Source organism: Vicugna pacos, chromosome 6 (assembly GCF_048564905.1).
Source record: "Vicugna pacos chromosome 6, VicPac4, whole genome shotgun sequence".
NCBI classification, from domain to species: Eukaryota; Metazoa; Chordata; class Mammalia; order Artiodactyla; family Camelidae; genus Vicugna; species Vicugna pacos.
Window position 1 is genome coordinate 61,185,421 of NC_132992.1, and position 27,743 is coordinate 61,213,163.

The window sequence follows — 27,743 nt, forward strand, 5'->3', positions numbered from 1 at the left end:
CCATCCATTTGCTTACATGTGTAGTGGTTTCAGAATGGTTAACTGGTACATCCTACCCCCACCCCTCAACTTTTCCAGCTAGAATTCAGTGCTTATGTGAAGTTTCTTTTGCCTTTAGTCTTAAGAGTCTCCACTCATTTCCAGAGTTACTAGGTCAGTGCCTTTTCCCTTCCTCCCTTCAGTGAGGTCATCTCATATGTTTTGAGTGCACTTGATTCTGGAGTTGTAGTCTCTGCTCCATCCAGGAGATCTCTGGTCTCCCTGAATGCTTTTTCTCTAATTGCATACATTCAGGTTCACTGTGCTGTAAAGTTCTATGGGTTTTGGTAAATGCTTAGTGTCCTGTATCTGTCGTTACATCATCATACAGAATAGTTTTACTGCCCTAAAAAAATCCCTTGTGCTCATGAAGCATTTTTAAGAGCTTGAAAGTGTGGCTAGGTGGAAGAAATAGGAATGAACATTAGAAAACAGCTTCTCATGAGAAGGCAAGGGCTGGTGGGGCCTTGTTTGCTGCTCTAAGAGAAGGCAGAGCCTAGAGGCCAGAGGATGTGTTCAGGTTAGAGTCAAGTGATGTGACTGAGGAAAGAGTGTGGGGTGGATTTTTCACTTCAGCAAAAAGCCTCCAAAGAGTCCTAGTTCAAGTACGTCTAATTTAGATCTGGGGTGGGAGGTTGGGTGGTGGACATCCTGTCTCGGGCCTCTCTTCTTTCTCTCCAAGCCCTACGGTGGTCTCAACTCGCCCTTTGGTTTAACATCCTGCCCAGAATCCTGCCGATCAGTTACCTCTGAAAGCAGTTCTGGTTTGACCTCTAAGTGATGTTCAGAAACTTGTGTGCTATCAGGCTGTCCCCTGGCTGAGGCCCTAGCTGGGTTTCAACTGTGGTTGTGAACTAGTTCCTAAGAGTAGGCAAAGTTGGTTTAGAAAGAAGTGAGAGAATGGGACAGGTGAACTTGAGTAAACCTTCTTGGGTGGCAAGTATTAATTTATCAGGTTTTTCAAAAGCTGTAAATGTGTTAGGATTCTATTCACAGGGTGGGTGGGAATGGGACCTGAGGCCCTAAAATCCAACACTAGTTCAACCTGCTCGTTAAGTCATTTATCTGCCACCCCTACCCCGGTGACTATGCAGTACAGCAGGGATGACGGTGCTGTAGTTTCCCTGGCTCACAAGGCAGTTGTGAAGATGAGTGGGAAAAAATGTGTGAAATTGCTCAGGGTACCCAAGGTAGATGGAGTGCTTTTCTGCATCCTCTTCTTTCTCCTTTGCTGGCTCTGCTTTCTCCCATTCTCTCAACCTGGCTTTGGTCCCTGACTCAGCTCTTTGAACAATACCCTTTGTCTTTGGGGTCACTGTCCTGCAGTTCAGTTGTCTTTATTGTATGGATGACGCCCACAGCTCTGTCTAGCCCTTTGTTGTAAGTTGCAGGCCTCATCTGTCTTTTTACCAAACACTTCTACCTCAATGTCTCCTTAAAAAATCAACATATTTAAAACTTAGAGTCATCCTAAACCAACTGACCTTCTAGATTCTCTTATTTCTTCCAGGATAAGTCTTCCAGGCTTTCCAATCCTGGAACCCTTTTTGGTCTTTCATCCTCCCTAGCCCTTGGCCGACAAGTCATACTGAGCTCCTTCTGTAATGTTTCCTTGCTGTCTCCTCCATCACCGACCTGCACCATTGGAATAAACTCTCAACTGTGTCCTTTATCCCTAGTCCAGTCTACCCTCCTCTAGCTTATCTTCCAGCCTGTCCTTTCCTATTGCTAGTCTAGTTTTTCTTAAATTTGAACTGTGCTAAGCATCCAAAGCACAACATGCATTTCTAGCTTTACCTTCCCACTTGAACTGTTTAACTACGTGTTCCTTCCTGCTCCCGGGCTGTTTTCTCTCCACCTCTCCCTCTTTATCTTGACAGGGGAAATTTTAGAAGGGGAATTAAACTTGCAGTTGGAAGGGACAGAGATATGTATGGACTTTACCTGAGTATGAGGAGGCCCTTTCCACTAGAGCTGCTAAAGATGAGCGGGGTATCATGGAGGAAGCCCAGCTGTTGCCTCCCAGTACCCAAGCCTCCTGGAGATCCCATTAAAGCCCTTGCCCTCCTCCACCTCTGCAGCTCAGGGCTTCTCTTCTTTCCTGAAGCTGCCTCCTTCCATGGCCCATGATACCACCCTTGGGTAAATCCCCTCACCCCTCGGATTGCATCCCTGGTTCTTCTTTCTCCCACCTCCTAGAAATGAACCTGTATTCTCATTTCTCCCTTTCCTGTGCTCTTTCTTGACAAGTTTCAGGTTCTTAGTGATCGCCTTTTGAGAAAGATTCCTAAAAGAGAACTGCAGCCTGATCTTCACTCCACGGTTTGTCTTTAGTTCTATCTTCTTGCCAGATGTTTCTATTTGGGTTCCTTTGTGTCCAAATTGGAACTCATTTCCTTCCTTCTAAAACATGTTCCTTCCCCCTGAGTTCCCTGGTTGATTAATGGAAACAGAGGTTAGCAGACCTTTTCTGCAAAGGGCCCGCCAGTAAATATTATTGGCTTTGTGAGCCATGAGGCCTCGGTCACAACAGCGCATCTCTGCCCTCGGGGCACAAAAGCGACCATAGATAATTTGTAAACAAAAATAGGTGTCGCTGCGTTTCTGTAAAACTTTACTTACAAAAACAGGCAGTGGACTACAATTGGCCTGTGGGCCGTAGTTCTCTGACCCTGATCTGGGTCACCCAGGCCTGACTCAAGATTCCTTTGGCCTTGTTACTGCTTTTGTTTACTCTTTTCATAGGATTTTAATTTCTGCAGAGTCCCCTCTTATGAACCCTTTCATATTTCTAGACCACAGTCTACTTCAGTCACTGGTCTAGTAGACAAAACGCGCCTTTTACATGTTAACTGTCCATCCATTTACATAATCAAAAACCTCTACTGACTCCCCTTGGTCTGCATATTAAGGTTTAAATTCTGTAAGTGCAGCTCTTTCTACAGTTTTCCAATAACCTTTTCTTGCTCCTCTGTGTGAATACTCTTCCATCCACACTGGTTTAGCTTGTGTTCTGATACTGGTTCTCTCTCTGCTCACCATGTGTTCACAAAGGTCTCCCCTCCCACTTACTGAAACTTGCCTTCGGGCCTCGACTCAGGCCTCAGCCCAGCTGAAGCGCCATCCCCGCCCAGCGGTTGCTCCTTTTCTCTATCTGAAGTACTTTTCATGTTGTACTTGAAACTGGTTCTGTTGAGACTGCACTGGGCTGTGTTTCGTATCTTTGTGGTGTTCCTACGTCTCTATCTGAACTTTAAGAAGCTGTTAAAAGGGAGGTAGGTGTAGCTCAGTGGTAGAATGCGTGCTTAGCAAGCATGAGGTCCTGGGTTCCATCCCCAGTACCTCCATTTAAATAAATAAATAAACAAACATAATTACCTCTCCCCAAAACACAAACAACAACAACAAAAGAAGCTTTAAGGGTGGCCCAGGAGATGCTCAGTTGACATGGTTAACAGTCACACAGAGAATTCTCTCTCTTTCCACCAGAGCAGTCCATCCCTTTGGAGTCCCTGTCTCAGTAGTGGCACCAAGATTGTCATTGGCCCTGGGGACTGTCTGTGACCACTTCTCTTTTACCTTCCACCCCATCTCTGATTACAAAGTCTAGCTGCTGCCGCCTCCCCTGTCTTTCCCTGTGTGTCTGCCCCCCTTCCCATCCTCTCTGCTGCTGGCTCCGCTCAGGTCACCTGCATCCTTCACTAAGACTGCTGGAAGAGCCTTCAAATATGGATTCCCCCTCCGGCTTCTCCCTCCTTATAACCTCAACACCCTGTCTGTAGGGGGGCTGTCAGGTGGGTATGATTCTGTAACTTTGCAGATTGAAATCCCCAGTGGCTCCCCATTGCCCTGGGATATGGACTAGCCTCCCAGCATGCCAGGTGGTCACTTTTGATCTGATAGCCTTTCCCCTCCAGTTTCTGACCTGTCTCGTGTACACAGACTGCATTCAACCACGTGCAACCCTAATAGGTTCTCTGTGCATTTCACCTACTTCCATTCTGTCTCCCCTTCCTGGAAAACTACTACCTGTATTTCTAGATAGGGCACAAATGTCCTTTCTTCAGAGTTCTCCTCTCTCCTTCCCTCTGGAAGACCAAAAGGAGTGAAAGTGTCACAGGATAGCCACGTGAGAGACCTTGAACTTGGTGTATTTTCTGATGTTCCGTCAGATTCACAGTCATCTACAACTGACCCAGAGCCTGAGCAATGAGAAATTAGAGAGACAAGTCTATAAGGCATCTTGAATGCTTTAAAGTATGCTGTGTATAGTTTTGACTTCTTCCTTGCTTTGGTTTTGCTTTATTCCTCCATTACAATGTAGAATAATTCTAGATTTATTTATATCCTTTTTTTTTTAAGTGAAATCTTCTGTGGCAGAGCTTACTAGACTCTCTACCTCCTAATATTTCTCCCTTCTTGTGGGAGCGTCGCCTCAGAAGGCGGCTCATGGTGGGGCTGACGGCTCTCCCCAGACAACCCACAGAGGCTGTGAAGAAGGAAGGGGGCTGTGGAGCCGCCAAGGAGGGTTGGGGGCAGGGCATGAATGACTTCCTCACCTCCAGCCACAGTCAGAAGTCTTTCCCTTTCATTTAATACTTCATTCTGGCAAGGACAGAGCGTGTTCTTTCTCTAGGAGGGTCTGTGGGCCAGAAAAGAGCAGGGTGGAGATCATGTAGAAGGTGCCCCTCTAAAGCGTTCTTTGATGTGGGGGACACAGTTACTGTGTTTCCTCTTTCACTTGAGGATCTGCTCTGGCACGAGGTCCTGGTGCAGGGGCAACACCTTATTGGAGGAGAAGGTGCCTTCGTAGTCCCGGAGGGTGCTGTTCTCTGAGTGCTCTGCTGACTTCCAGGGTGGGTATTTGCCTTCAGAAGAGCTTGGCCCACCCTTCTTGGTCCACCAGGAGTACAGCAGCTCTGGGTCTCCTGGCTGGGCAGATCCCCTCAGAGCCTGTTGTCATTCGCAAAGAAGCTGTCGGGTAGGCCTTCCAGCGCAGAAGTAAACGCCCTAGGAGGTAAAGAGGGAGGAATTGTAGTGCAGTGTAGCGAAGAGCCTAAGACATCCTTCATCTAATTTATGTTTTCAGTCCCTCCCATATTGGAGTCAAAGATTGAGACACACACACACAGCACTTACACAGCTAGACCGTTTCTGTCTATCCTTAGCCTTCTCCTTGGCAGAGAAAAAACATTCTAGTCCTCAGAGATACACAGCCTGGACTCTTTATTCCTGGTTTTTTGTTTTGGGCAGAGGAACTTTGAAAAACTACTCTTAACACAAAAGAGTTGGACTTCTGCCAGGAGGTACACTTTTTACACTAGGACAGGGGGGTACTGGGCTCTGAGCTGAAATAATTCTAAACTGAAATTTACAGTGATTTTGTGGGTATGCTTAGCTGGGTGTGGGGAAGAGTCATCATGAGGTTTAAGTGTGCCTTTTAGAGACAGACTCATCAGTGGTCTTTACTTCCTCTGTGGAGTTCAGAACCTGTTTCTGGCTTGGAATCATAGACTGTTAGATATAAGAAGGGGCTTAAAGCCTAGTCCACTTTCATTGTCTGAGTGCAGAAGCCAGGTGACCTGCCCCCAGAGCTGTGGTCACAGCCTAGGGCTCTGTCCCCACCATCCTCTTTGATTGCACGGAGGGTCCAGACTGAGCGTGATGATGATCTACTCACTGACTAAAGATGTTGTTTTCCTTTACTTTAAACTACAGTCAGATTTGCCAAGTCTCACTTTCCTGTTCAGCTTCTGCCATCTTCTTTTCCTGATTGTTTTCAACCTGTGGTGCTTCTCAGTGTGCTTTTAACACATAAAACTTGTCTGATGGTTATAAGTGATGAAAACAGAAAATCAGCAGGGGTGTAGAATTTGCCTCATTCACCCCCTTTTCCTTTAAACTCCTTCCCATGGCGAGGGGATGTGCTGGGTGTCCGCAGCGCATGACACTGACTCGAGTTCTCCAGGCAGCTGACTAACGGGACCCAAGCTACCCACTGCATTTTCCCGGCCCCAGCACAGACCTGCTGCGCTGGCCAGCTCCTGCCTTGTGCCCCTGTCTAGAGCCATCAGGCCACACCATCGGCCGGTGCCACTCCCATTGGCCTTGGCAGCATGGAGGCGAGGCTGGAACACCAAGGCCTGGCATTTGGCAGGGAGCACCCTCAGGAGCTGAGGGCACAAGTCTAGCCCAAGTTCCCAGGGAGCTAGGTGATATGACTGACCTAACATGCCCAAGCCCAGCCACCTAGCCGAGAATCTGAACATCACATGTGTCTGACTCTGGGTGAACCTTCTACCTTTGCCCAAAGGAAGGATTGGGCTTTTTCCTTTGAAGATGTTAGATCCTTTTGCTTAACACAGGCTGAGATGAATATTAAGCAGCCAGAAGTTTCCTGTCTGTGATCAATTCTAATGCCTTTTGTGAAGGGAAATGGTTGTAAATTATTACCAGTTAATTAAATGAGTGTTTCCGTTGGGTCCTGTGTGCAGGCTTTTATCCAAGCCTGTTTAGAATCATGGAGCATTAGAGCTGGAGAGGTTTTTAGACAGTCCTCTTGTTTCATGGGCAAGAAGACCGAATCAGGGATATAAGTGACTCACCCAACTTCTGCAAAGTGGTGCCGAGGGAAGGGAAACACTGGCTCAGGGTGTGTTTGGGAGGAGGGGGTGCTGGTGACCTGCTGGCACATCAAGCTAGCAGAGTGTGTTCCCTAAGCAGTGGGCCTGCGTGGTTCATATGCTCCTGGTTTGCCTTGGAGCCATCTCGAAGTGCTTTTATATTTTATGAAGTGCTGTTAGAGTATTTATTACAGAATGGAATGCTATCATTCCTATTTTATGGGTGATGACGTTGAAGTGTTCAGGTGACCTTCCAGTTCAGCTCATTAGACCACGTCAACAGATGTTTGCTGAGTGTTGACCTGGTTCAGGGAACTCTGCTGGGCCCTTTGGGGAATATAAAAGTGTCAGATCCCACTGGAGTAGAGCTTGCAGACTTACTGCAAGAGATGAGATGTAAGTCTATGCAGTTTCATGTAATTGTTCAAGGGCAGAGGTAAATACTAAGATAATGATCGAGAGGGGAATTTTGAGACTGGAGGGGTCAATGTGCATGTCAGGATCTTCCTGGCAAAAGTTGCTTCCTTCAGCTCCTGTAGCTACGTCATCTTTGCCAGGTGCACTCCGTTGCTCATTCCTCTGGCAGCCCCAGGGAGCTTCTCTGGGGAATCCTGAGCACCTGGCAATGGTCCTGACCCCAGGAGTCATCCAGTCAAGGTTGGGATGAATGAGAGGGGAAGAGAGAAAGGCTTTCTAGGTAGAGACAGCAGCATGAGTGCAGGTGTGGCTGTACCACAGTGAGGAGTCGGGTCTGACTGGAAGAGCAGGCTTGAAGCATGGAAGTGTGAAAAAGAGGTTTGGGTAAATTAATGGGGAGGCAGTAAGAGGGGAGCCTGCAGTGCCCTGGAAAGCCTGGTGAAGCAGGGTGAGCTTTCCTCTGAAGGCACTCGGAAGCCACTGGATGCTTACATGGAGAAGAGTTGACAAGAGTGGCACTTTGGGAAAGCCATTTGGACAGTGAGGTGTAAACAGTTCTATTTGTCTTTATAACATAGAAATTTTACATTTGGGTGCAGTCCAATTTATCTTTTTTTTTTTTTTTTTGGTCACTTGTAATTTTGATGTCACGTCTAAAAAGCCATTGCCTAAGGTCAGGAAAATTTATCCTCTGTTTTCTTCTAAGAGTTGTACAGTTTTAGCTATTTTAGGTCTGTGATCCATTTTGAGTTCATATTTCTATATTGTGTGAGGTAGGGGTCCACCTTTATTCTTTGGCGTGTGGAACCCTGTTGTCCTAGCACCATTTGTTAAAAAGAGTATTCCTTTTCCATGTAGTTGTCTTAGTACTCTCCTGCCCCTTTCTAATACTTCTCTATCACCTGTCTTATTTCCCTTACCTGTCCCCTGGCAACCACTGATAGGTTTTCTGCCACAATAGAAACTATATAGTCATGTAGAACTATATGTTGTCTTGCCCTTTCTAGGCAGAATGTACTCTTTTTTGTTTGACTTCTTTCATTTAGTATTCTGCCATGCTGTTACATGCATCAATAGTTTATTCTTTTTATTGTTGAATGCTACTCCATTGTATAGCTATATCATATATTTTTTAAAAAGCCCTTGTAATCATTTGCATACATATCTTTGAACATATGCTTGCTTTATTCTTGACTAAATACCTAGGAGTTGAATGGCTGGATCAAATGGGAGGTGTGTGTAACTCTTTAAGAAAATGGCTGACTGTTTCCAAAGTGATGGTACCATTTTACAGTCCTGTCAACAACTATATGAGAGTTCTAGTTGCTCCACATTCTTACATTTAGTGTGATCAGACTTTTTAATGCTAGCCATCCTAAGAGGTATGTATTGTTATTGCATTGTGGTTTTAATTTGCATTTCTGTAATGATTATGATGTTGAACTTGTTTTCATGTACTTATTTGCCATCTTTATATTGTATCTTCTTTAGTGAAATGAAGTGATGGAGCCCATTTTTTAAAAAAGTTTTCTTACTGAGTTTTGTGAGTTCTTTATTCTGGGTACAAGTGCTTTGTCAGATATGATTTATACATATTTTCTCCTGATCCATGGCTTGTATTTCATTCTCTTGACAGTGTCTTTCAAAGAGTAGAAATTTTAATTTAGATGAAGTCCAGTTTATTATTTCATTTTTTTCATGGATTGCGCTTTTGGTTTCATATCTAAGAAATATTTCCCTAAACCAAGGTGCCAAAGATTTTCTCTGATATAGTTTTCTTGAAGTATTAAAGTTTTCAGTTTTATATTTAGGTCTTCAATCCATGTTGATTAATTTTTGTGTAAGTTACAAGGTATGAGTTGAAGTTCACTACTGTGCATATGGACGCCTGGTGGTTACAGCACCATTTGTTTACACTGAGTTTTGGTGATTTATCTCTTTGTGCATAAGAATATCATTTCTCAAAGATCATTGCTTTCTGGGTTTTGACAAGGGCCCACGAGTCACCCTCCTCACTAACAGAAGAGGTCTGTAGGAAAGAGGGGTTTGCATATTCACTTCTGCCTGAATGACTGTTACAGAAAGAATGCTCAGTGCATGGATTTCTGTGTAAGACCTCCTTAGCCCTCTGGCCTCAGCTCTGTCCTGGTGGACATTCTGTAAGTGCCTTAGATGGTGACAAGTTATCCCAGGACCTGATTTGGCCATAAAGCTGAGGAGGAGGGTGACTGAATGACTGGATTTGGGATCCTATCCGCCTTGGGGCCCAAAACAACAAGCTGAAATTCCATAGAAAAAAATACAGAGCTCTTAGGATTTGGGGCCTAAGCACTGCCCAGGATGTGGGAAGCAGAGCCTCACAGCATATGGAAAAGATGCAAGGGTTTTAGCTGATGGCAAACTCAAGCTGGGCCACTGGGGCTTCTCCAAGTGTTTGCAAAGTCTGTAGCTGCATCACTACAGGACACTGTCAGTGTTGAAATCCAGGTTGGAGATAACCTTGCTTTGCCCTGTTAAGGTTTGGTTCCACCTGTGGGCTGATGTTCGCTCTTTAATGGGGATGTGGAGAAACTGGAGCGTGTCTGGAGGAAACTGATCAGAATGGTGAAAGACAAGAAAAAGGAGGAAAAGCTGCTTGGAGTATCCATGTGTTAACTTACTCGCTCATTCACAAAACCATTTATGTGCAAGGCAGGGTCCCGAGAGGCAGGGCGTCAGTGCCTGCAACCTGAGTGGGTTCCAACAATGGTCTCCACCATGGTGTGGGGTTGCCCAACTGTCTAAAGGAGGTCTGGGAAGGTCTTCTTGTAAAAGGTGAGTTTTGAGTTGAGTCTCAATGGACAAATAGGAGTTTGATAGGTGAAAAAGAGAAGAAAGGATTTTTAACAAGATCTCATGTCCCAAATCACTAGGCAATAAGCTTCAGAGAGGTAATGGGTGTTTTTTACGATTTGGACTATATTCTCCATTACACTGTCTGACACATAACATATTTTGTTGTTCTCTCAGATTATAAGTGAAATAGCACACCTGCCTGGAGAGTCTACACGTAGTTAAGAGAGGCTGAGGTGCGGATTTTATGTATCTGGGGCAGTGAGGAGCTACACGCAGGGCTGTTGTGTACCTTGCGAAGGAGTTTGGATGTTGTCATGGAAGGGAGAGGAAACAAGAGAAGGATTTTAAGTGAGGACATCGCATGGTCGGAGTGCCATCTTTGAAATGTCACTGGCAGCAGCTAGAGGACAATGAGTCTGGAGACAAAAAGCCACCACAAGAGGCTGGGCGAGGCATGGCAGGAGGAGTGGAGAGGAAGGGGTGGGTTTCGGAGAGGCTCAGAAAGTGGACTCACTGGATGTGCACACGGTGAGGAACTCGGGCTGATGGGGAAACAGTGGCGTCAGGAATGGGAGGTGTCAGTTAGGGGTTGAGGGTAAGACTTTGGACTCTGGACAAGTTGAGTTAAAGGAACTTATCCCAGTGAGATGAGATGGGGACTTTCAGAAAAGGTGCACAGTTAGGTTTGAGAGTAAAGTCTGTGCCCGAGGCTCAAGAAAAGAGTCTGACGACACCCTGTTGGAAGTTCTTTTGTTTGTTTTTCCTCCTTCTCCTACCCCAGAGAATCTCAGGTAGGTTTGGAAATCATAAGTCTGAATCTTGCAGTGGAAGGAAAAGAGGACTTGGGAGCCTCAGGGTTTAAAGGTAGCCAGAGAGATGGGTGCCAGCAAGGAGCCTGAGAGGGAAAGTTAGGGAAGAGTGACGGGAGGACCAGGGAAGAGGGGAAGCAAGGAGCCAGGGAGATGCATCAAGAAGGAAGCCGGCAAGAGCGTCAGATGCTGCGGAGAGGCCAGCTGAGGTGAAGCATCTTTGGATCTGACGCTGGAAGGTGACAAGGGTTCCAGGAGCTGTTTCAGTCTCAGAGGGAGACAGGGAGTGGATCACAAGGGATGGCGTGGATGTGAGAAGGTGTAGAGGGGAGGTGATAATTGTTTTTAAAAACATGACTTACTCTCTTTGGCTGCCAATTTAGATGAGTCTTTTCTGGTGTGAGTGATAGAAACCCCCCCTCAAACTGGCCTAAAGCAAAAGGATTTGTGGGCTCAAATAACTAAGAAGTTCAGAAGCAGGGAGGCCTGATCTAAGGGTTTAAATGATACCAAGCCCTGGTCTCCTCCTGTCTCTCAGCTCTCTCTTTTTTGTTGGCTTCATTCTCCAGCCCAGCATGGTGACAAGAAGGGGGCCAGGCACTCCTAAGTTTGTGTGCTTCCAGACTGAAGTCCAGCAGGAGTGAGACTCTAATTCTTCCTTGTAGATTCAGGATGCCTGATTGGACAGACTTGGATTTTTGTGCCCGCACCCAAACCAGTGACTGAAGGTAGGGAGCAGCAGTTACTCAGGTGGCCAGATACAGGGCACATGTCAGCTCCAGGCCAGTCCTTGCAGCCGAGGGAATTCATTGCTCTGCTGAGCAAACCTGGATCACGTGTCCACTCTGGAATGAGGGATAGGATCTCAACTGAGCCATTTGGGCGAATGGGAGGGTGAGGCAGTTTTCAGATAAAGCTGAAATGCTGTTCCCAGAAGCTGGAATGGATGTTCCACCTGGAGATAAAATACACTATAGCTGTAGAGGCAAAACTGGCGTCAGTGAATGGAAACTATTCGTCCCTGCATTTCTGCTGTTAGAGAAAGATCTTCCTTGGGGTATAGGAATGAAAGCGGCTGGCTGTGGTGGTAGTGAGTTGGCTGTCGTTGGAGGTATCTAAGCAACCACCATGAATAAATGCCAGCAATTATCAGCACTATGGAGCTGGAACAGGTAACCGCTAAGGCCACCTTTTCCAACCATTTCTCTGTGACAGAGTAAGGAATACATTTCACCCTAAAACCCACTATACCCTTATACATGCATACAAAACTGCAAACAGAATTTTCATGCCATGATTCTTGTTCTTACTATTTTGCATGTTAACATTTTCTGTTCCACTTGATTCTACTTAAAGATCCCTGTTGTGTGCAGCCTACTACATTGTTTTCCTATCTCACTAATGAGTCTCGACCTGCAGTTGGTAAAAGCTGTTCTCAGGTCAGAGGTCATAGATGGACTAACGCTTGAAGACGGCGTTGGTGTCTGGTTTTTCCACCGGGAAGGTGGCATGGGGCAAAAACGACGAAGCAAACCTGTCGAACTGTGAGGGCTTCTGGTTCCAAGTGCCGGAGTCTCTTGCCATCTGTCAGAGCCGCTCCTGGCCTGTCAGGGTGGAGTGGACTTCTTTGTGGGCCCCCCGGGCAGTGGTGGAGGGAGTGTGTGGGCTGGATTGCGGAGGCAGCCTGGCAGTCTGTCTGTCCAGAGGCTGGCGGCAGCTCCTTCTGCACCACCAGCAGCTGATGTTGTGAGGTCGAATGTGTGTGCATGTGTGTGGCTCTGCCAGGCTTTTATATTTAAAGATGAGGGAGTGGCTTTCAAAAATAACATATTTTTGACTTGAAACAAGTCAAGGCAGAGTGGAGACAATTAGAGACTGACATCCTGTTTAGTCATCTCTCCAGAGAGCTCTATTTTCAGAATTATTCCATCAAGGTTCACAAGTGGCGTTCAGATGGTTAAGGGGATATCGTTAAGTGAGCAGCAGTCATGATGCAAGAAGCTGTCGTGAATACGGGTGAGTTATAGTGTGGTAAACGCACTGATGGCGGATTCCATGCAGAGAAAGGCAGGGTTTATAAGAAGAGGCTGTTATATAGATGAAGCTTTCTGAGTCAGTTTGAAACAGGTGTCTTTTATTTTGAAAAAGTATAATCAGGGTGTAGTGTTTAAAAATAGATGGTGGTGAGCTCGGATAAGTTCAATGCATTTTTTTTTTCTTCAGTATTTGTCACCTATAGGTACAATAAAAACAGTAAATAGTATGATTAAGGCTCTTTGAGATGGTGGGATGGAAGCCCTGTCAGAAACGCTGAGTAATGACATCATGGACTTTCCGATAAGAGCAGTGAAGCTCGGGATGGCTAAGGACCTTGCCCAGAGTCCAAAGCCAGTGGTGGCAGTCAGATGGGGGCCCACATCCTGGTCTAGTTTGACACTGTACCACATGATTTGCAGCTCATTTAAATTTAATATTCTACCCCAATGGCCATCCACATCTATACTCAGCATCTCTGGACCTCTCTCTCTTAGACGAAGTATCAAAGGCAGAACTGAAGCCATGGGTTAATAAACCAGACATGATTTTATTCAGGACAATTGTAAATTCATGTGTTTGGGTCCAGGAGAACCTCGGAGTCCACGGCCTCGAGGTGTTCACAGGTAGTGTACAGTTAGCACAAGGAGGGCAAAGCCTGCCTGCCTGGGCCAGGGTGGTCAGAGCAGATGTGGAGGGCACTGCCCCGTCCTGGGGATGTACTGTGGAAGGGGCTTTGGGACACAGGAGTGTGTACCAAGGACGGGACCTAGTGAGAAAACATCAAGCTGCCTCATTTGCAGAAGTTGCGTCTTACTTTCTCAGCTCATAGATAAGAACTTGAAGGGACGTTGATGTTCCTGGGAAGTGTTGAGAGTATGGAAGGCACAGCGCGGGTACCGCCTTCCCTGCTGCTTCCTGAAGATGGACTGCACTTAGGTGGAAGTGATTCAGAGAGAGACAGCACTCTTCCAGTCAAACTCATCCCTTCCTGCAGCCACAGGCTTGCCGCTGACCAGCCACGTTTGCTCATGGCCTAATGTGTTGCCATTATTTCTCCCCTTCACACACTTGCCACATGCTTTGATAGAGTGTTGTTCTTACAAATGGTGCCCGTAAATTAGAGGTGTCTGCAAAACAGTGACCATGTTTATGGATGCTTATCAATGTCACAAAGAGCCGAAGTGGAAGAGGAAAAAAATCGAGATTGAGAAAACATGGCAAGATCGATCCCCTTCAGATTGCTTTCCAGCCGTTACAGTTTCTTACACTATCCCTAGTTGCTCGCTGCTCTACTGTTTAATGAAAGGCTGAGATCCGATCTGTGGCTGCAATTTGCACGTTGAGGCCTCTCTGTAAAGCATTATAAGAGGCCCACAAGAAATACGTCAAAATCTGACTAAAACATACAATTTTTTCTCTTTGTAGGTGGATCTCGAGCCGGAAGGGAAAGTATTTGTCGTAATAACCCTAACAGGCAGTTTCTCTGAAGGTAAGAATGAGTTCTGGGTGTTTTCTGGTATTTGTATAATCTTACTTCATGCTCTGTAGGAATTTCTATCACAGAAATTATAAGAAGAGCATTTTGTAAAAGATGCTTTAAAAAATTGTTTAAATTAGGCTGGCTGGTGTTTTGTTGTCTAATGGTCTGTTGGTTTGGGTTGCCAGATTAGCTGTATTTGCTAACTCTGGTGATCTTGTGTTTTGTTTAACATACTCACTGAGTTCTTATTTTTATTCATCATCATCCTAGTTCTTAGTTCAAGAGGTTCTTGTCTCTTTTGTTTTATGTCTGTTAGACTGTACTTGAGATTTTTGTTTGGGACCAACCTTTTAGTTTGCCCCTGAATGTATTAAAAATCTAAGGATCATGTCTTCTTCCTTATAACCTTTATCTCATTCCGTCCTTTCAGGGATTCTGTTCCTCTTCCCTTGATACTACCCCCACCTCTCACTCCCCAATTTTTTTTTAAATTGAAGTAAAATTTATATACAGTGAAATGAATAGATCAGAAATGAAGAATTTTATTTTGACAAATGCATACAGCCATGAAACTAGTGTTCCAGTCCAAGATATAGAACATTTCCGTCCTTCTGAAAGTTACCCGTGTCCTTTCCCAATCAGTCCCCTGCTGCCAGAGGCAATAAATGGTTTGTTTTGTTTTTCTACCATAGATAAGTTTTGTCTATTCTAGAAGTTCATATAAATGGAACTACATTGTACATTGTCATTTGTGTCTGATTTCTTTTGTTCAGCATAATTTCTGTGAGACCGATTCACATCATTGTGTATGTTAGTATTCTGTCCCTTTTTGTTGCTGGGTATTCCATTATATAAATGTAGCACAATCTTGTTTGCCCATTCTCCTCTTGATGGGCATTTTGGAGTTTTCTCTGTTTGGGGTTATTATGAATAATGCTTCCATAGACATTCTTGCACATAAATTACACTTTGATTTCTTTTGGGTAAATACCCTAGAGTGGAATTGCTGGGTAATAGAGGAGATACATATTTAATGTATGTATCTCAAATGGTTTTCCAAAGTGCTTGTAGTCTCATATGCCTACCAGCAATGTATGAGAGTGCCAGGTACTCCATATCCTCACCAACACTTGCTATGGTCATTCTCTTTAATTTTAGACATTCTGGTGGCTATGAAATGCTATCTTGTGGTTTTAATTGGCAGATCAAATTCCCTCTATTTTCTGTCCCTTCCCTGGTTGCTCTCTGGTGTTTCCAGTGAATTGTTTTATACTGTATTTCTAAAAATGTTAGTTTTTGGTTGGAGGGTTAGTCCACTACAAGCTTCTCCACCATCACTAAAATCCTTGTGAAGATCTTTAAATGTGTGGCTTAATGGTTTATCTGCTTGGTGTTGGCGTTTTGCAAACTGGCAACACCTTCTTTAACAAACAGTTTTCTCTCCTTTCAGCCAACACTACTCATTCATGTGGGCAAATTGCCTTCATGTTGACATTTCTCAACCTGTTGTCTCAATCGTTGCATCTTATCTTTTTGCTCTGATATTGAAATTAGCAGAAACCTGGGATGCTTGAACAGGAAAAAACTATTTGGGGGTCTCCTGCCTGCTCACAGGTCTCTTAGTTTTGCTTGATATCTTGTACATTTAGGATTTGTGAGAAAAATGAATCTGCTCATAACTCAGTTGAACACAATGTAATGTTGTACATTACAGAACACTGCCGATAGCACATTCTTATAGCACATGGAACGTGTGCACAACCGTAGTACAGGCAAGCCCAGCAGTGAGAAAAGAGGCAAGAATGAGGAGTGGGTGAGATTTTGAATATGCTGAACTACCTTTCTGCACTAAGTGACAAGGGACCAATGGAGTAAGGCCACGCCTGTTAGACCAGGCCTGACGGTGCCACAGTCATTACGTGACATCTTTTTTTAGAGCCCCACTGGCTGTCTAGGACTAAATTTTATTACGCTTCTATCTTCCTTCATTGTAAAGGAGAAAAATCAAGGCAGTGGCACTGGAATACTCGTCGGTGTTCTCATAGTATTAATTCACTAGTTTTAGAGGTAAGAAGAAGGGAATGTCAAGTCTTCCCCGGGGTGAGTTCTTACCAGGTCATTGCAATTGTATTCCTTTCAGAAGTGACCCTGGGTGAAACTGTGAGGCAGGCTGAGTTCATCTTTGGTAATTCTGCCTCCCTTTAAGTTAGTCCTTCCTGCTTTGTTCCTTCAGCTGTCTCTTAGTCCAGTAAGATGCCTAGGGATCTCCTCTCTCCAGGAACACTTGCTAATAAGGAAGACAGTGAATTCACAGACAAATTCACACTAAAGTGATAGTGATTGATATCTTCGTACTAGACCCTTCTTGGGTGTGTCTGCATATTTTTAAAGATGCTAAAAGAGCTGTTTTAGCCACGAGAAATAGATTTTTAATGTTGACATTTCAGGAGCTGTGGCGTCACTGCGTGGGCTATGTTTTAAAAGCTCAGATCTGCTTGCTCTCTCTGTGGGAGGGTTGTCTTGTTAGTTTTCTCCTAGGCTGAGGGCTCAGCTCAAGCTGGCTGGTTGCCACTGCCTTAGGGCTCAGCTGCCTTGTCAGCTGCAGAGGACGTGGCAGCAGCCTCTGTGTGCATTAGACAAGAAGGGAATGGAGCCCCCCAGCCCCCATACAGCTGCCTCTGCTGTGGTAGCACCTAGACCCGATGCTGTGAGGATGTCCCTGGCTTGGCCTCACTCCTGTCAGCCACCCTGGGTGATCCCTGGCCATCAAGTGACAGGTTGACTGATAGAACATTTGGAGTTTGAGTTCCCATTTCAGACACTGAAGGATTTTACATGAGGGAGCAGGATAAGGTCAGACCTCCCCAGTGTGTCTCAGGTTATGACAGGGGCATTGACCTGGGATCCCAGAGGGGTTGTCAAACTCAAGATATGTTGGTAGAGCCTTGGGGTGCATCTGATCTATCTCACAGGGTCGTTTTGAAGGTCAGATAATATAATACATAGGGAAGGGCTTTGCAAACTGTAAAATGTTCTAGGAAGGTATGCAGGTGGGTTCTTATCCCTGTGTTCCTGTTGTCATGGCAGCAGGATTCCTGTTATTCTCTCCAACCCTGCCTGGGACCCCATGTATGCCCAGCAGGTGTGTTTTCTTTTGACACTGCCTTTATTTTATACTAAATGCCTCAAGAATTGAGTGGACGATTTCTAATATGATGTTGGCTTATTGCCATGCCTGTTTCCCTTTGATGGCCTCCTATGGGGGTTCTGCCCTTAGCCCAGATACTACAGTCCCACAGTTCTCCTTTAAAAAGCAATTGCTGAAATGGAGAGGTAGTCTGTGACGTACAGGACTGGCATTAGGCGCTACTGGCTACTCCTTATTTCATCCTGTCTCGTCTTCTCATCTTGCATTAATTATGCTGAATTAGCAGCGAAGGCAAGAAAGTTTTTATTAAATGCCATATAGGATTAAGAAGTGTCATGAGAAACACCTGCTGGTTACAGACCTGTGATCTCATCACAGATGCAGAGGAGGTAAAGATGAACAAGACATGGACACTTTGGTGAAGGAGCTCATAGGACTGGGGGCAGATGCAGCCCATGTGTGCAGCGAAGGGGCCCAGGTCCCAGTGCAGGAATGAGTCCAAGGCACAATGTGGGCTTGTGGGAATATGTGATCAGAGCAGGCAGAAGATTTTAGAGGAAGCTTCACAGGAGAGGTGATGTTTAAATCAAGTTGGAATGATCAATAGAAACTTGCCAGGAGGGGAAGATAGTTCAGGAGGGGAAGATGGTCCGTACACAGGCGCAGAGGTGCAGGCAGAAGATTTTAGAGGAAGCTTCACAGGAGAGGTGATGTTTAAATCAAGTTGGAATGATCAATAGAAACTTGCCAGGAGGGGAAGATGGTCCGTACACAGGCGCAGAGGTGAGAAAACAGTGACGGGTTCTGGAGACTGAAAGTGGTGAGGGGTTGGGGGGGTGCCAAAGGTGGGGGTGCAGTAGGAGGTCTTGCAGAGACTGGGGAGGGCCTCATGTGTCAGTTTGCCTGGGATAGAATGAGTTTATTTGCTGTACCAGTATAACTATTAACAACATCACCTGTCACTCTCAGAAGGATCCCAGGTTAGAGGATAAATTGCATGGTCACACTACTTCTAGACTAGTAGACATGGTGAGGTGCCATTGAGGGGCTTTAAGGAAAGAGAAACAAAATGTGACTTGGTAGCAGTGGGTACAAGGGGCTTGGGGGAAGGGGTTGTTAGATCATAAGAGGAGACAGGGGTGTGGACAGCCCGTAAGAGACTATTAAAGTTGTCTAAGGGAGAGATTTCTAGAGCTCGAGTTAAGTTGGAATCTGCGGGGATGGATAGAGGGGACGGGACCACTATGAGAAATGCATAACTCATGAAATCAACAGGAATTGGCAGTTCATAGGGTGTCAGGGATGGAGATGAGCCTCCGATGATGCTCAGAGGATGCTGTGGAGTCATTTACCAGAGTAGAGACATGGGAATGGAATGTGATGAATTCAGCTTTGAACAGGTGGAGTTTGAGAAGCTTGTGGGAAACCCAAATGGAGATGTTTAGTAAGAACTAGAAATAAGAGTCTAGAGTTTGGGAAGAGATCTCGGCTTGAGATAAAGCTCTGGGAGCCAGTGGGAGACAAGCACATGGATGAAGGGATGCAGTGAGAAGATTTAGAGAGAAAACCAAGGCTGACTAACAGAACTCTGTGGAATACTGATAATTAAGGACCTGGCTCACAGATCCTAATTTGTCAAACTCACCCCAATGATGTTGAAGGTTTACTTAATGAACACTCATTTTATTAATGCATTCATTACTCATCCAGTAATATTTGAGTGCTTACTGCATGCCAGGAACTGCTTTGCTAGATGGTATAACATCTTCCAAATTGGCATCAAAATGTTTGATACTGAAGTTTGAAGAAAAGACAGGACATAAAAGGCTTTCTGAAAAGTCCCACTTGAATTGGTGTTAACAGTTACAGCTTCACAAGGTAATGATCCAGCGTGCTGTGTGCAGGTTTCTGCTTAATGCCGAGGTGAGGAGTGAGCCTGCTTAAAATCCTGCAGTGAGGGCTCTTCATCAAACTGAAATGGAATGAGAAAAACTCTTTGTGGAAGTTTGTCGCAGCTCCAAAGGCATAAGATTATCAACTGGATCAGAAACCCATTACCATTGTTTATCTAGGAAAGGTGTTCTCACTCTTGATCAGATACAGAACTCTCCTAAGCACTGCTGCTGAAATAGACACAATAGAAGTGATTGATTACTTTGAAAAAGCTGTCTCATGTCACTCTTTATTTCATTCTGGCTAAGCCTTTCTGGAGGCAAACAACTGGATCGACCACCTAACCAAGCTGAAATTTATTAAGGCGATGACAGAGACCTGGCTTTGTAATTCACAATGACAGATGCTGTCACTGTGACCCTGTTTGATCATCACTTTATTGGACTAGTTCTTACCTGGGAGAGTGGAGTGGATTAAAAAAAAGACGTTTGAAGAACTGAAGAAAATGCATTGAACTAAACTCAGAACAGCAATAATTGGAAGAGAAGCAACACAAAGAAATTAAATAGTGATAGCCCCTCATGTGAGAACAAATCAGAAAAGATGTTGCTGCACTGTAATGTTATTAAGAAATACGCAGTAAGATGTGAAGATTATGTAGTTCGCATAAGTGAAATTTGCCTGGTTTCAGGGCACCTCAAGCTTAAATGATGGGCCCACAGAGAGAAAACCAGACAATATGTGCTTCTTGATAGGAGCCACATGCCATCTGTGAGGTGGTCTTGCCAAGAAAATTGAGCTCAAATTTGGTCAGGCTTCCAGATCTAACTGCCAGTTGAGAGGAAGTATAGGGGACAGGGGCACATTTTAAATAACACCATGGGATGCAGTCAGGAAAATCCAGATTTTGGAACATTTTGATAGGACAAGAGACTTGACTAAAAATTGTAAGAAAAGGGGGAGAAGAGAAGGAGGGAAAACAAAAATTACAAAAGAGCAACATGTTAACCAGTTTCAACATGTGGAACATGTCAAACACAAATGGCAAAACAGTAACTCCTAGGACGCAACTGAGAAAATGGGCCTGATGACTGTATACACGATGATGTGAAGGAGTTAACATTGTTTCACTGTGATTGCGTATTGTGGTTGTTTAAAACAAAAGGAGCATCTGTTAGACATACATATCGAAGTGTTTATGGGTGAAATGACATGCTATCTGAGATTGACTTCAGGATAATCCAGAGTTGGGAGGAGGGGATAGGGTACAGATAAAAGCAGCTTAGCCACAAATTGGCTGTGGAAGCTGGGTGTTGGTTACATCTGGGTAGGTTTGTTGTTAAGTCTCTGTCTACATTTGCATGCATCTGAAATTCTTTTTAATAAGAAATTGAAATTACACATTTAAAAAATCTGTTTCCTAGACAAAAACCAGAATCTGGGTTGCCTCCCTGATGTCGAAATAATGCTGTAACTTTGAATATACGCTACCCATTCTCACTTATAAATTAAAGCTGGTGTTTTTTGTCTGTATGTATTTTATCCTTAATTCTCAATTTTTATGTATGATGAAAAGGCAAGTTAAAAGATTTAAATGACTAAAGTACTTCAGAAATATCTTTAAAAGTTCTAAATAAATACGAGGCCGTGAGTCAAAAACCGCAGGTAAGAAGACATGAGTAAGATAATTCCGTCCGTTCTGTCGTAAAGTTCTCGCTTAGAATGAACGACAAGTGCAGCATCTCCTACTAACCATTGCATAACATTTGGCACTTGCAAAGTTTAATATTAAGATAGTTTCCTAAAAGAAAAAAGTAAAGTGAAAGAATTAATGGGAGAAGTATCTTTACAGTAAGACAAAATTTCTGTGTGCACATGTGTTTTCCCCTGGAGTTCCTGAAGCAAACTTGAAAGTATTCAGCTTTAGAAAAGACAAACAAAAACACAAGTGGACAAAGCACTTGTCATTTGCGGATGTGAAGCTCCTTGAGAAAACTTGGCTGAAACTTTAGCCCCCTGCTTTCAGACTCTTGTTACCTTGTTTGGAACTCATAAGTATTTCCCACAGGAAGAATATGAAAAATGCTTAAATTTTGGTACCTGCATATTTCTTCTACTAAGGCAGCGCATTATGGAGTAGAGTAAACATCTGATCTTCTTCTTGAACCATTGCTTCATTTTTTCACTCAAATTTCTTGTGTCAGACCACTGCTTTACACATAACTATGTTCTCTGCTAAATCATTGTGGCCACGTGCACCAAGGCTGATGAAACATGCGTTACTGCTTGAAAGCTGCCACCCACAGTTTTTCACTTTATCTATCGCTCACAACATATGACATTTTTGAAGGAGAAAAAGTAATCTCTGATGGCGGTTGATTTTCAGTTTTCCTTTCTCATGTTTTAAGCCCAGTGACAGCTCGTTGATTTCATTTTTTAAATTTAGCTTTTTTCTTTTCTTTAATGTATTCTTCCCGTATCTTCAGACTGAGGAATGAGCGACTTCTTCCGTTCTCCTGCCGGTCCAAGCAGTTTTGTGGCTCCCAATGGAAATGACTGCTGGGTTGGGGGACAGGGTAGGAGAGAAAGGAAGAGACTTTAAGGGAACAGGAGAGAAAGGGGAACTGGAAAAAGAAGTGACCTCTTTAAAGGCTTGAGACTAACTGTCCCATGTCATAGTTGGCTGGCTCCTCCCACCCGTGGCAGCAGGTTCATGTATTGAACCCCTTCTGAGGGGCAGGCACTGTGCTAGGCTGTAACTGAGCAAGTAGCAACAGCAGCCCTTGTTTTCTTTCTGGTATCAGGACAGCCTCTTACCCTAGTAATTGATGACTTCGGTATGTTCATGCCACTGTCTGTATTATTTCATTTGCTCCCCACATCGAACTTCTGAGGCTGATGTGGTCCTCAGGATGCAGATGGTAAATCCGGCGCAGAGACACTGATTTGCTTTGGTCTCATGGGTAATGAATGCCAGAGCCCGGATACAAGCTCAGGCTGGGATGCTGAGGTCCAAGATCTTCCTGGGCCATCCGGCTACCGGGCGTGCGTTTTTGTGTTTTCTCTTTATCCTTCCTTGGAAGAAAACTGCCCTTGAGATGGTATAATTCCACCCTCCTCAGAGTTTTGTCATTTTGGGGGATGATGTCTTTTTGCCAGACTTTCCTTGGATTCCTCCTCCTTACACCTAAAGCTTGACATTGACCTGGGGAAGGTGCCACCTTCTCAAATGTGAGTCATGGATCAGAGAGCTCTGGGAAGACTGAGCTTGAGATTTGCTCAAGTTTTACTGTCATTGTCTGGAGGTTCTTTTACTGCAGACCTCAAACTAGAACTTGGAAGAAATTAAAAGTCAAATAAACGAATTTAGCACAGGGAATAATAGCTGTATTGGCCTGGTTATACCCCCAGTCATCAATGGCTTCCTCCTGACTACTTCTCTTACTTTCGTTGCCCATCGATGATAAACTTTTAAGTGGTGTTTTTGTTCAAAATTTTTCATTTGGTTCTCATTCGTGTCCTACAGACCTCTGGGGACATTCTGGAGACATTCTTAAGAGGTCTATAGTGCAAAACTAGTTTCCTTATAATACTAAGATTTTACTTGTCTTTTTTTAATGTATTGATGTTTGCACCAATGGTGCAAAAGAAATGGTGGGTAAAATTGCTGGCACTTTAGAATGAATCAGGCTACCAAGTGTGAGGTTGTCAGTGTAGCCAGTGTATTTATTCTTCATTGCCACACAACTGCAGGGGAAAAAAAGTTTCACTTAAGAATATCTTTGACAAAGCAGTAGACATTATTATTAACGTTCTTAAGCTCAACTCTTGACTATATATCTTCATAATATTCTATGGGATGTATGCATAAGTCACTTCTGCTACATCCTGAAATACTATTATGTCTCAAGGAAAAAACACTTGTAGGATTGGGTTAACCACTTTTTTTTTCCATGGGACACCATTTTTAATTGAAAGACAAACTATGGTTATGGAGACTTGGGATTTTGTCAGATATTTTCTCTAAACATGAATGAAGTGAGCTTGTTACTTAAAGATAAACAACCGTGAGTGTGATGCCAGTGATAAAATTGGATCCTCTAAGCCATAATCAGAATTTTGGAAAATTTATATCCACCATATAAGCTTGTCAGCTTATAAGATTTTTCTCATGAGTTGGTTGTTGATATTAACAATTGTGATTTTTTAATATTGAATAGTAAAATAGGTCAACATTTGGAAGAGGATCTGCATAACTCAGTAAACCTGTGCCTGGGTTTACAAAACCATGCCTGAGTCAAGGATCCATCAAAAGCATAAGATAGCCTTATGTAACAGTATAAAAAGTTCATTGATTATGTTTTTAATGTAACAGTATAAAAATTCACTGATTATGTTTTTAGATTGCACGTTGCAACTCACTTTTAAGAAACTCCCACTTGTCAAGTCTTGATGTAGTATCAAAGAATATTCACAATTACCTGTAAAAGCTATTAAAACATCCTCTCTTTTTCAATTGCTCTCTGTGCGAGGCTGGATTTTGTTCACCTACTTCAGCTAAAACAACGTTGCAGCAAATTGAATACAGAAGCAGATCTAAGAATCCAGCTGGACTCTAAGTCACACATTAAAGAGATGTGCAAAATTGTTAAGACAATGCCACTCTTCTCACTTAACTTTGTTTTACAAAATATAGTTATCTGTCTTAAAAGTGTTATTTATATTAACATGCAATAGACATGTTATTGTTTAAGACAAATAAGTATCTTTAAATATCTCAATTTTTATTTCTAATATGGCAAATATCAGTAGAAAGAACACACAGAAACCAAAACTCTTTGAGTCCTCAATTTTTAAGACTATAAAAGGGTCCTGAGACCAAATTATTTTTAGGACTTCTAGGTTATTTTCCCCCTTTATCCTTCTTTCAGAAATCTAGCACTGTGAATTTGAGTGAGAATTTAGAGAGAAGGAACCAACAGACATTTGTGGATGTTATATTGGGACCGATGGTAGGTGGCAATTAGGTGATAACACGCGACAGGATAATTCAGTTATTTTTTTGAAGCTGTAGCCCTTTCTGTTTCGAATTATTTTTGCTGTGCACGGTACCTTTTCAGCCGGTTTTTGTTATAAGCCCTTTCTCATAAGAATAAGGAGGTCAGGAAATGACGCCCAGACAACCCAGAAGCCTATGTTGGTTTCTAAGTGTAGCGGTGCCTGATATGGGCAGCTTTATGCTAAACCTTTGCTTGATTTGAGCAGAGCGAGGCAGTCACAGTACTTCTGAGCAAGTAGTTAGAGCTGTAAGCACTAAAAGATGAACTGCAAAAATAGCTCAAAAGTCTACGGATGGGAGCATCAGCAGTTTTACCTTATGTGACACTCATTTACCAGCATGTTCCTTTGAAATCAAGGTTCTTGCAAAGCACAGAGGCTGACTAGTATCTTAATTTGCCTGAGCTGCATATTTCTTAGTTGAAATTACACTAATATGGTATTCTCTCAGTGGAAGCTGAGATTTGGGGAAAACAGAAACGATTTAATTTTTTGATAGAAAAATTAATTGCTCCAGAGTCTCATTTCATGGCTCTTCAATCTCATTTCCAGCAACCCCAGAGCTCTCTGCTCTTTTTGTTTCAAATGGACCAGGCAGCAGAGCTTCTGTTTGCCAGGCCAGTTATATCGACATCCCTTTTATTAGGTTTTCTCCAATAATGCCAGGGTCAGTGGGCAGGTAAAGAGGCAGGAAGACCTGTTTCTTTGGTTCTCCCCTAAAACTTGTCTTCAGCATCAGGATGTCACCCCGGCATCTGAAATGTCTGTTCAGCCCTAGACAACTTCCTGCATGAGGCTGAGAGTGGGCGAGGAGGGCCACAGTGGTCTAGGGTTGCAGACACACTCTTGGTGTGTGTCAGGACTGCCCTTGATTTTGGAAGTGGCAGCTTAGTTCTAACATTGTTTTGGAGAAAATCAGTTGCTGTCTCTGTGACTTTACATTTGATTACAAAATATACTGGATCAAGCAATACTTCTAAATTACCACCCCTTGGGTCCAGTGGATCCAGAGAACTCTCTTGGCACACAGAGTATTTGTGTATGACATTATGTGATGTGTATGTGCACGTATATATGCATGCATGTACTTACTATGACACTGAGTTTATTCTGATAGAACTCAAAGTTTGGTGTGTGGGTGGAGACACAATTAGCCAAATTAATGTAATATGCCTAGTGGTAAGTGCTGTGGAAAAAATAAGGCGGAGTAAAGGGGTAGAGATGAAGGCTGTGAGTGTGCTGTTCTGTTCAGGTCAGGTGATACTTGAGTTGCAGATCTGAAGGAAGGGAGAGAGTGGACCACGAGCTTTTGCTGGAAGAAGAGGGAACCGGATGTACAAAGACCCCACAGCAGGGTCATGACTGGTGAGTGAGAGTCAGCAGTAGGGAAAGGCACACGGCCGAGTCCTGAGGTCCAGGGGAGATACCAGCGTCGGTGTCGGCACAAAGTCAACACCCTGTTAATGTCACTTCCCTTTTCAGCAACATACCTTTGTTAGTTAAGCGAAGTTCACCTGGATTCAATGATGGCCTTCCATTTGGCTGATGGAAACCTTTGGCTTGAAAAGCACCATTGTATCCACTTAAAAAGATTTAATGTAAGTTGTTAAAGTAAAAACCGTTAAATGTATCATGAAGGCTTTCCCAAGTTCCCTGCATTCCATCAGGGTTTCTGATTGTTCTAAGCTACATTAGGATCCATTACATTGCTTAGTAAGCATTAAACATTCCAATGTACTCTCTGGAGACACATAACAAGTCCATGCACAGTGAGGTGTAATTAGCTGTAATTCAATTCAAATTACAGGTTATTAAGAAGTTGCTGTTATTTGTGCAGCTCACCCGTCTGAAACACAGAAAACTGAGTCCAGCTAGAGTCTTCTGTTCCTGAACGTGGTGGGAACTGTTATCCGTTAAGTTTTAATAAATAAATGATGACACTTCTACCAAGCATCTGGAAAAGTGCGCAGGTTGAAGGTCAGTCCGGGCACATGGTAGGGACTTTGTATACACCTTTTGGAAGGTTAATTCTTACAGCATTTGATGGTACTTCCTGTTTCAGGTAAATGAGGGCACTTCCATGATCCAAGTCCTTAGATTGGAATTCACCCAAGTACTGGAACTAGGGCTTCAAACAGTATGAAATGGCAGGAGAGGCTCTGTCCTAGAGCAATGGAATCACCTGAGGATTTTACAGTCTCAGGCCCCAGACGGAATCAGAATCTCTGGGGAAGAGGCCAAGGAAGCAGATCCCGAACAAGCACGTTGCTGGTTCTGACGGCTGGCCAAGTTTGGATGCCCCTGTCGTACCCTCAATTATATCTAATTTGATGACTGGACATTTTTGGTGACTGGGAGATCTGCTAGTTGCGGGGGGAGGGGGGAACACATAGGAAAAAAAACTGCATAGCAGAATATATTACTTTTGTGTAGTCTTTTGAGAGTTGACAAAACCCCAAGAGCATTTTTTAAAGAGTCTTTAAAATGCTGTGACATAAACAGGCCAGGTTACAGGTTTTTTCACTTTTAAGAGGAGAAAATGAGACTCAGAGGCTAAGGGCCTTGCTAATGTCTACACTCGGTGCTGATGCTGAGACACAAAGCGGGGCCTGAAAGCGGTAAGATCAGAATGGGAATGTTGACTTTGAGCAAGTTCTAGGCAGTTCCTTTCTCTTCAAGTACCTGGGACCAGGAAAAGGCAATTTAAAGTGATCTAGCTACAATAGGAGCCAACTTCTTTTTTAATAGTATGTTTTAAAGATTTGATTGGTATTCTGTCTTTTAAAATGATGACAGAAATGGTTAAAGTTTCTTGCGTATTCTGTTTATCAGCATTTGTGTTACAATGGCACCTGGATGCTAATTCTTAGACCCAAGACCAGGTCAAATGTGTGTACTCAGTGTGTGCGTTTCTGACCTATTTGAAGGCTCAATGCCTTCCACTTCATGCTGACTTTCTCAGCACTATCGTAAAAAAGGATATTTTTCGCAAAAATATTTGGAGGTGAAGGTATCATCAATTTTTCCAAAGGCTGGGCAGGGCTCCATCAGTGTTGATCTTTTCTCTGGTGGTGGACCTGACACCCCAGTTTACTTTGTCAGGGGTTTACCTGTGACTGGAGCAGCTTGTCAGTTGATTTCAAGACCTGTGTCAGCTACAAGACCTCACTTTACCCTGCACCTGATTTTTATTGTGTGAGTTGTGTTGTGAGATATTGCTGATACTCAGAAAATGAGAACAGCCGTTGACATGTTGAGCAAGAAGGGACTAATTTAAAAGTGGTCAGTCTGTTCCTTGGTGACTGTTTTTATGCTTTGAGCATTTAGTTTACCTGCATCAATCTCACTATTATGGGGATTTTGGTAATGAAAACTCACATGATGAGTTCAGGTGTCACAGTAAA

At 43.7% G+C, this 27,743-nt stretch overlaps 1 protein-coding gene across 1 annotated transcript in view; it reads left to right on the forward strand.

Moving 5' to 3' along the window:
- Positions 1-27,743, forward strand: part of PRKCH (protein kinase C eta) — a 205,664-nt gene that overhangs the window by 46,214 nt on the left and 131,707 nt on the right. Inside the window, exon 2 of the mRNA XM_006216558.4 lies at positions 14,186-14,249. Coding sequence (XP_006216620.1) covers positions 14,186-14,249 — 64 coding nt within the window. The remainder of the gene's footprint in view (positions 1-14,185; positions 14,250-27,743) is intronic.